Raw genomic sequence first — 10,222 nt, forward strand, 5'->3', positions numbered from 1 at the left:
CAAATAAAACAGTTCGGACTCGATTCGAGCTGTTCGAAAAATGCCTGTTAAATGTTGCCCATGTATGAAGTCTGATGTCCTGCCGCGGCACGATTCATTTCCCGCTGCAGGCCACGGATCCAAAGGAAGTTCCTGCATCTGTATCGGAGACTGAGCCTGGCGACTACAGCACCTGTTGATTGTGTTAAGCTGTGGCTGTACGGGAGGGTCAGACACACTGCAATTCAAACAGAGAGCAGACAAACAGGTGTCGTGTGCCGTCTCAGTGCGTGTGTGTTTGTGGGTGTGTGTGTGTGTGTGTGTGTGTGTGTGGGTGTGTGTGTGTGTGTGTGTGTGTGTGTGGGTGTGTGTGTGTGTGCGTGTGTGTGTACAACTTGTGAGATGCAGATGTCATAATTTATGTAGTAAAATCATGACTAGTGAGGACATGACTAGTGTGGACATGACTAGTGTGGACATGACTAGTGAGACTAGTGAGGACATGACTAGTGTGGACATGACTAGTGAGACTAGTGAGGACATGACTAGTGTGGACATGACTAGTGAGACTAGTGAGGACATGACTAGTGAAGACATGACTAGTGAGACTAGTGAGGACATGACTAGTGTGGACATGACTAGTGAGACTAGTGAGGACATGACTAGTGAAGACATGACTAGTGAGACTAGTGAGGACATGACTAGTGAAGACATGACTAGTGAGGACATGACTATATTTTTTGAATTGGGGTCAAACAGGGTTTTAGTGGTAATTAATTGCATAGAGCAACAAGAATATTTAATCTATCTAATTTCCTGGATATATTTTCAGAAGATTTTTTTTTTCTTACAGTTACCTTATCAGATTGAATTACAGATTGTTGGGTTTGAAAGCGAGAGAAAGAGATAGAAAGAGATAAAGAGAGAAATCGAGAGAAAGACAGAAATACCAAGAAAAGGACAGGAAATCGATTGAGAGACGTAAAGAGGGAAAGTGAATGATGTACTTGGTTAATGAACTTCAAACGTGCATACAGAACATCCCACACAACAACACACACTAACACACAAAAAAACACATTAACACACGCCAACATAAAACAACACGCACCAATACACAATAAAAATGCACTAACACACACTTACACAAAACAACACAGACCAACACACACTAACACACAACAAAACGCACTGACACACAACAACACAGACTAACACACACAACAAACACACAACACACACAAACACACACTAACACACAACAAAACGCTCTAACACACAGCATCCCAGACCAACACACACAACACAAACTAACACACACTAACACACAACAACACAAACTAATACACACTTATACACAACAACAAACCACAACACACACTTTCACACCACAAAACACACTAACACACACTAAAACACAACAACAACACACACTAAAACACAACAACAACACACACAAGGACACACAGACACACACTTCCCCATCAGTCTAATAATCTATTGATCAGACTCTGCTGCAAGCAACAACAATCAGTCCAAACAATCAATCAAACACCTGCTCACACATCCACTCAAGCATACAATCATTACCATGGCCCTAAATCTAGTGCCCGCACACACACACACACACACACAGACACACGCGCACGCACACACCCACACACACACACACACACACACACACAGACAAACAGACACACACACACACACACACACACAGACACACACACACACACAGACAAACAGACACACACACACACACAGACACACACACACACACTACTCCCAATAGATGCCGGCAAGTAGGACAAGACACACACTCTTTTCCACCTCCCTGTCTCTCTCTCTGTCTCTCTCCTTGTCTCTCTCCTCACCCTGTCTCTCTCTTCCTCTCTCTCTCTCTGTCTCTCCTTGTCTCTCTCTTCCTCCCTCTCTCTGTGTCTCTCGTTGTCTCTCTCCTCTCCATGTCTCTCTCTTCCTCTCTCTCTCTGTGTCTCTCCTTGTCTCTCTCCTCTCCATGTCTCTCTCTTCCTCTCTCTCTCTGAGTCTCTCCTTGTCTCTCTCCTCTCCATATCTCTCTCTTCCTCTCTCTCTCTGAGTCTCTCCTTGTCTCTCTCCTCTCCATATCTCTCTTTCTCCCTGTCTTTCTACTCTCTCCCTACCCCTCCTAGTGTGGATCATTTAGTGGTAAAACTATAAAAAGAAACTGCTGTCATAGACTCAAGCTCCAATCAGCCAGCTACACACAGAACTAATCTACTGTGGCAGGCAGACAAACAAGTAGACAGGCAGACAGACAGACATTTAATAAATGACTGATTAATAGGGTTGCATTGTTTCAAGATGCCCAGTGCACATTGGCAGTTTTTTTAGTTGCTTTGATACTATTAGCAATGTTTCAAAACCCTTAATACAAAACTACAAAATGATCATACTTGCAAACCATTAAATCTTGCACTCAAAACAACAGATTTTGCTTTCATTTGATTTGTAAACATCTTTCACCACAAGATCAGTGATTCAACCATTAAGTTTTTGGTGAAATACGAGTACATTTGTTAAGTTACGAAAACATAACAGGGCAAATCTTTCAGTTAAGTCATTGCAACAATCAGTTATAGTCCAAGAACAAACTATATAAGACACGTGTTTCAAAATTACTCTTTGAAGTGCTAAAGAGATTCACGGTTTTCACATTAGGCAAAACTGTACATTACCCATAAAAATTGACAGAAAATAATGTCCATAATTTCTATCCCGTAATCAAAAGTGTGATCAATGAAGACATCTTCCACAATCATTGATGAAAAAAAGTAACTTTTATTGCTAAATGTTTTTTGTAGTACTATCAGAAAGTAATGGAAGAAATGTCAGTGTTTAGCATACCAGACTAATTTGCGTAAATTCTGTCTTGAGATCTTGTCTAAGTCACAACGAAAATCTTAATCTTTCATCCACTGCAGGAAAATCTCCTGGCCTGGCAAATCCAAACATGACATTGGTCACCAGGGACTTCATGACATGTGTTATCCATGGGTTGAAGGAGGGCGACATGCTCAGGGGGATGGTGGTCATAGACCTTCCAATTCCATAATGAAAAGGAGGTTATGGGGCGGGTCTAGGGTCAGGAGTCAGGGATTGGCCCAAAACCAGTCCTGAATCACCTCTGAATGGTGGAACCCAACATTACCACACACAGTTTCATAGAGGAACGTAATGAGGTGTTCAGCCACAGCATTGTAAGACCCAAGAAGTGGCTTATGTCCTACCATCCCATCTTCAGATATGGCTACACACAGGAATATGTATCCCCCACGTTGTCCAGACACATTAATAAATAATATTGACTGGTCCAAGTTCTCTTTCTATCTGCCTTTTCTGTCTGTCTACGTGGAGTGTTACACTTCACTGCTGAACATCGTTGCAGCAGGAGACCGATGACCTGAACAGTACTTCCCTTTCCTACTCACCTCCTCATCTTACCTCTCTATCTCCTCTCCCCAACCCTCCTCACCTCCTCCTAATCTCCCCCTCTCACCTCCTCCTTATCTACCCCTCTCACCATACATTTTATGTCCTCATCGCCCTGTCTCACCTCCACTTTGGCTCTCCTCAATATCTCCCCACTAACCTCCCCTTCCGCTGTCCTGTTCATCTCCCCCATCACCTCCCCTTCTCCTCACCTCAACACATCCGCCTCTTACCTCCCCTTCTGCACTCCTCATCATCTCCCATTTTACCGGACCAGCTCCTTTCCTCCTCATCTTTCCCCAAATCTCAAAAACATCATGATATAGTCTTAGGGAAAAACATCATGACATAGTCTTAGAGAAAAACATCATGACATAGTCTTAGGGAAAAACATCATTACATAGTCTTAGGGAAAAACATCATGACATAGTCTTAGGGAAAAACATCATGACATAGTCTTAAGGAAAAACATTATGATATAGTCTTAGGGAAAAACATCATGACATAGTCTTAGGGAAAAACAGCATGACATAGTCTTAGGGAAAAACAGCATGACATAGTCTTAGGGAAAAACATCATGACATAGTCTTAGGGAAAAACATCATGATATAGTCTTAGGGAAAAACATCAAGACATAGTCTTAAGGAAAAACATCATGACATAGTCTTAGGGCCTCACAGCTCTTCTCGCTGTCAAAAAAACAAAAAAACAAAGGAAGAAAACAGGAAAAAAAATGAAATAGCTTTAGAAAGGTTCAGACAGCCGTGCAGTGAGACTATCAATCCCCATGCAGGTTGGTCAACCCTGCTGAGTGATAGCCTGTCAGCTGTATCCAACACACACACACACATCCACACACTGCATCCAACACACACACACACAAACACACACTCCATCCAACACACACACACAACCACACACACTGCATCCAACACACACACACAAACACACACTCCATCCAACACACACACACAAAAACACACACTGCATCCGACACACACACCCACACACTCCATCCAACAAACACACACATCCACACACTCCATCCAACACACACACAAACACACACTCCATCCAACACACACACACACACACACATCCACACACTGCATCCAACACACACACACACAAACACACACTCCATCCAACACCCACACTCAACCACACACTCCATCCAACACACACACACATCCACACACTGCATCCAACACACACACACACAAACACACACTCCATCCAACACACACACACAACCACACACTCCATCCAACACCCACACACAACCACACACTCCATCCAACACACACACAACCACACACTGCATCCAACATACACACACATCCACACACTCCATCCAACACACACACAACCACACACTCCATCCAACACACACACACACAACCACACACTCCATCCAACACACACACACACTTAATCAAACACTCCACCACACACACGGACCACACACCCCACCACACACTCCAACCCAGACAGTTATAACACTCTATAACCTATCATAGTCCTTTCATTACACATACACTATCAACCATCACCAAACGCTAGTGTTGTCGCTTTTTTAGCCAAGGCACCTTGACCTCGGTAATGGACTTCTGCCAGCCTGATCAAACCACTTACCACAGTTGTTTTACTGATATCTGATATCTGACTGCAAAAAGTGGCATCTAGTTCAGAAATGTATGTTCTGAAATTGAACTAAAAATACATGGATGATTGTGAATGGAACAATTGATGGCTGCAACAGTTAAATGAATGGGTAATAAATACAGTTATATTTGTGGAAAAGCTAACGATAGGAAACAAAGCGAAAAACAAACGGGCACATTGAGCTAGACATCTAAATCCTCAGTTCGGCCCCTGCAGAACAGGCCCCACACATCATGCCTCATTCAGTCTAGCACATGGGCTTCCTGGGGGACAACTGTCAATGAATTGGCCTACTGACAATCTAATTTAATCTGTAGAAATTATAATGGACCAATATTTATAGTTTCTTTACTCCTTTCGCCTTTATAACAGTGACTGAAAGTTATATTAGCCAATAATATTAGTCTGAGAAATACTTTGAACTGAGCGTCAACTCTTTGAAGACCATATGAGGAAAATGACATGGTTATAAATGCTCACAGATGGTTATAGATGGTTCTAAATGGCCATAGATGGTAATAAATGTCCAAAGATGGTTATGAATGGCCATGGATGGTAATAAATGGCCATGGATGGGTATTGATGGTTATAAATGGCCAGAGATGGTTATAGGTGGTTATAAACAAACATTTCAGTCCCTTTCGAAAGCCCCCAAACACGACTTCCAAACTTTTAGGCAGAGGGGGGATGTTCCAAACATCCCTCACTCCTCCTCCTCTCTCTCTCTCTCTCTCTCTCACACACACACACACACACACACACTTCTCAGTGACACACTCAGCTCTGCTTTCCTGAGGTATAAATAGATAACGATGCTAACAGATGCACCGGGCCCTGTCTATCTATCTACACACACACACACAGACACACACACACACACAGAACCCCTCCATCACCCACATACCCTCAAACGACCAGAACATTCTGGACAAAACAAAATTAGCTTAAAAAGCTTCAAATAGCCAACCTGAGAGTGCCACTTACAGAATCTATACACTCATTTACAGCCTGTCAAGTAGCCAGTTAATTAAATACCCTAACCACTCCTAACCTACAGTGAAAACCCTAAACCTAAATCATGTCACAGAGCTCCAACAGAACCAGGCTCAGCGGTGACAAGCAGGTCAGGACACTAAAATAGTCAACTAAATTCAGAGGGGAACGGAGGGCATGGCTGGCGGATCTTCTATGACAGTGGCTATCAGACCGAAATATCTGTGCCAGTACAGCAACTTTACCAGAACCAAGAGACAGAATGGAGAAGTGTGCTGATTTGGTTACAGACTGGGGCCCCGGGTAGAAATGTACCACACCTAAGAACACCGACACTTTGGGACGCACCATGTTCAGCCACAGGCTACAGTGAAGACACAGGTTAATGAACTGAGAAGGAATGTCGAAGTGAAACCACAGCTTTCTCCCGACGATCAGTTAATGAGCTCAGACTCCCCATCCATTTGAGCTCGCTGTCCGCGTCTCCCAAAGTCCTAGACCCTAAGCCCTACCAATCCTAAACCATAACAGCCCTAACCCCTAGACCTTAAGCCCCAGACACTAACCCATAACCCATAAGCCCCAACAGCTGTAAAACCATAGACCCTAACCTCTAGACCATAAGCCCAAAAGCCCAAGACTGTAATGGTCCTAACCCCAACTTCTAACCTAACCCAGCTAGAAGCCCCAGAGGAAAAGTAAAGAAGGAACTCACAGTGCGGAGGAACTGAATCTCCTCCTCTCCCTCTCCTCCTTCTGCCATCCTGATCTCTCCTCTTCTCCCAGCAGTGTCTGCAGCTCCAATAGAGAAAACACAATATTCGCTTGTCTATCCCTCTACCGTTTCTTTGTCCTTCACACAAAAATCCTCTCTCACCCTGTCCTTGCTTCACCTCTCTCTCTCTCTCTCTCTCTCTCTCTCTCTCTCTCTGGCTCTCAGAGTGTGTGCGTGGGTGTACAGGAGAACAGCGTGAGTCCTGTGGCTCTCACCGTGTCGGGAAAGAGAGTAACGGCTGGGCTGGGCTCTCAGGGGTTGGAGGGGGAGGAGGGGAAGCGGACGAAAGGAGGAGAGGGGAGGAGAGTGGGGGAGAGGGGAGGAGAGGAGGGGGAGGAGAAGGGAAGGGCTGTCACCTTGTTACACATTATAACTGCTCCTACCTTGTATCCATGCTGGCAATATTGGGCCACCCCCCCCCCCTCCCAAGACTCACAGGCTATAAAAGGAAAGGGTGTGAGGACACCAAGGAGGCTTCTGGAGAACACACACACTCTTATACACGCATGGCACACACACACACACACTCAATCTTACATAAAAACACACTCTGTCTTTCACACGCACAAAACACACAGAGGCGTGAATGCACACAAGTGTATGAATGCACATATTGGAGGGTGTATACACCCCTCAATAAACCACAGACGCACACAGAGAGACACACACAGACACACACATACTGTAGACACTGGCAGCTCCATGACAAAAAAATATATCTATTGTCTATCCATCCCTGTTTCCACCAATATAACATGACTATATATAACCAAGCCAGATGTAGGATCTTAATTTGACCCAGTTTGACCCAGTTTGCTACAGCAGGTAAATACCTAGAAACCGGAAACTGCTGGAGCTGCTGCCCCCGCGACCCGATACCAGATAAGCGGATGAAGATGAGATGAGAACAGAAACTTGAATTATAATGTGGATTTTATTAATTAAATTTTTCAAAGGGAAAATCAAATATTTTATTTCTAAATTCAGGAACCATCTTAAACCTCAGACACACCACTGGTTAACGACTGAATAGTGACCTGGTTACTGACCGCTGACTGACTGCTGACTGAGTGCTGACCGACTGGTTACATTCTGCAGACTCGGGTCTGTTAGGGACATACTGAGCTACTCTAGAGACGTCTCCTCAACGTACATTGGGACGTCATGCAAAGATCAAAAGAGGCCCTCAGAAGAAAGATTGTTGATCCTCTTGACTCTGGGCGGGGTTACAGAAGCCTTTCCAAACAATTCGAAATCACTCATTCCACTCAGAAAATAACAGATAATCTCCAGATGGAGAACATTCCAGACCCAAGATGACCAAAAAACACAGAAGACATGTCTATAAACCCCAAGGTATCATCAACAAGTTAAATCAGTTAGAACATGGGTGACCTTTTAAAATAAGTGACAACATAAGGTAGAATGAAGCGTTTAATCCCAAAAACATAATAAACAGTAAATACAAGACCGCTGGAACAAAGTGCTCTGGACTGATGAGTGAACGACAGAGTTCAGAGGTCAGCCACAGTGCTGTAGAGCACTAGCTATATAACAACACCGAATTTACAAAAAAATACACGGTGACCAAGCCCAAAGACACCACACGGCAGGCATCGTAGCTCCAACTGCCCATAGTTACCCAGGCCAACCGAAATTAAGAAACCAAGTGAAAACAAACATATTTTCCAATGACTAGTGTGGATGAAGGACAAGTGAAGGACTGCACCAGTGTAGCATACAGAAGCAATATTCTGGACGTGTGCGTATTTCACATCGTAAAAAACACAACGCTCAACTAGCAGCAGTCACCGTACACAATACATGAACTGAGTTTGAATAGGAAATATAGTCATTGACAAAGAAATAATACTTTTTTATTTAAATAATAATTGGGTCCTTCAAACTTTGCTTTCGTCAGAGATTCCTCCATTTGATGTAATTACACAGTAGCATTGCCGACCTTTGGCATTTTAGTTGTCAATTTGTTGAGGTAATTTGAAAAGATTTCACCTCAAGCTTCCTGAAGCACTCTTTTCATTTGGTCTGTGTCTCACAAATGTTCTTCTTTGTGATCCGAACACCTCTTCAAAGTTAGATTTGTCTGTCCATAATACTTTCCAATCTACCTCTGTTTGGTCTCTGTGTTCTTTGGCTCATCTGAATCTTTTCTTTATATTGGCCCGTCTGAGATATGGCTTTTTCTTTGCAACTCTGCCTAGAAGGCCAGCATCCCAGAGTCGCCTCATCTCTGTTGACGTTGAGACTGGCGTTTTGCGGCTACTATTTAATGAAGCTGCCATTTGAGACCCTGTGAGGCGTCTGTTTCTCAAACTAAACACTAATGCATTTGTCCTCTTGCTCAGTTGTGTCCATTCAAAGGATGTGTCACTGCTGTGGCCTCTCACTCCTCTTTCTATTCTGGTTAGACCCAGTTTGCACTGTTCTGTGAAAGGAGTAGTACACATTGTTGTCTGAGATATTCAGTTTCTTGGAAATGTCCTGCATGGAATAGCCTCCATTTCTCAGAACAAGAATAGACTAACGAGCTTCAGAAGAAAGTTCTTTGTTTCTGGCCATTTTGAGCTATTGAACCCACATAAAGAATGCTGATGCTCTAGACATTAAACTAATCTAAAGAAGGCCAGTTTCATTGCCACAGTTTTTATCTGTGCTAACATCATTGCAAAAGGGTTTTGTAATGATCAATTAAAATGAAAATGTGGATTAGCAAACACAACGTGCCATTGGAACACAGGAGTGTTATTTAGATATTCCATTAAATCAAGCTACAATTGTCATTTACAACATTAACAATTTCTACATGTATTTCTGATCAATTTGATGTTATATCAATGGAAAATGACTTTTTTTCTCTTTTGAAAACAAGTAACCTTCTAAGTGACCCCAAACATTTGATCAGTAGTATATACAGTGGAGAGAACAAGTATTTGATACACTGACGATTTTGCAGGTTTTCCCACTTACAAAGCATGTAGAAGTCTGTAATTTTTATCATAGGTACACTTCAACTGTGGGAGAAGGAATCTAAAACAAAAATTGTATTGATATTATTTTTATTGCATGACATAAGTATTTGATACATCAGAAAAGCAGAACTTAATATTTGGTACAGAAACCTTTGTTTGCAATTACAGAGATCATACGTTTCCTGTAGTTCTTGACCAGGTTTGCACACACTGCAGCAGAGATTTTGGCCCACTCCTCCATACAGACCTTCTTCAATGCTCTTACTGAGGGAAGGAGGTTGTTGGCTAAGATCTCGCGATACATGGCCCCATCCATCCTCCCCTCAATACGGTGCAGTAATCCTGTCCC

The 10,222-nt window shown here is 43.0% G+C and overlaps 1 protein-coding gene across 5 annotated transcripts in view; it reads right to left on the reverse strand.

Moving 5' to 3' along the window:
• The window catches only part of ryr1b (ryanodine receptor 1b (skeletal)), a 102,543-nt gene extending 95,424 nt beyond the window's left edge, over positions 1–7,119 (reverse strand). For all 5 annotated transcript variants that reach the window (XM_029121562.2, XM_029121548.2, XM_029121518.2 and 2 more), the window contains exon 1: positions 6,824–7,119. In XM_029121562.2, coding sequence (XP_028977395.2) covers positions 6,824–6,871 — 48 coding nt within the window. In that variant the 5' untranslated portion in view covers positions 6,872–7,119. The remainder of the gene's footprint in view (positions 1–6,823) is intronic.
• Between the last annotated feature and the right edge of the window lie 3,103 nt (positions 7,120–10,222).

This window comes from Esox lucius, chromosome 1, assembly GCF_011004845.1.
Source record: "Esox lucius isolate fEsoLuc1 chromosome 1, fEsoLuc1.pri, whole genome shotgun sequence".
Classification (NCBI taxonomy): Eukaryota; Metazoa; Chordata; class Actinopteri; order Esociformes; family Esocidae; genus Esox; species Esox lucius.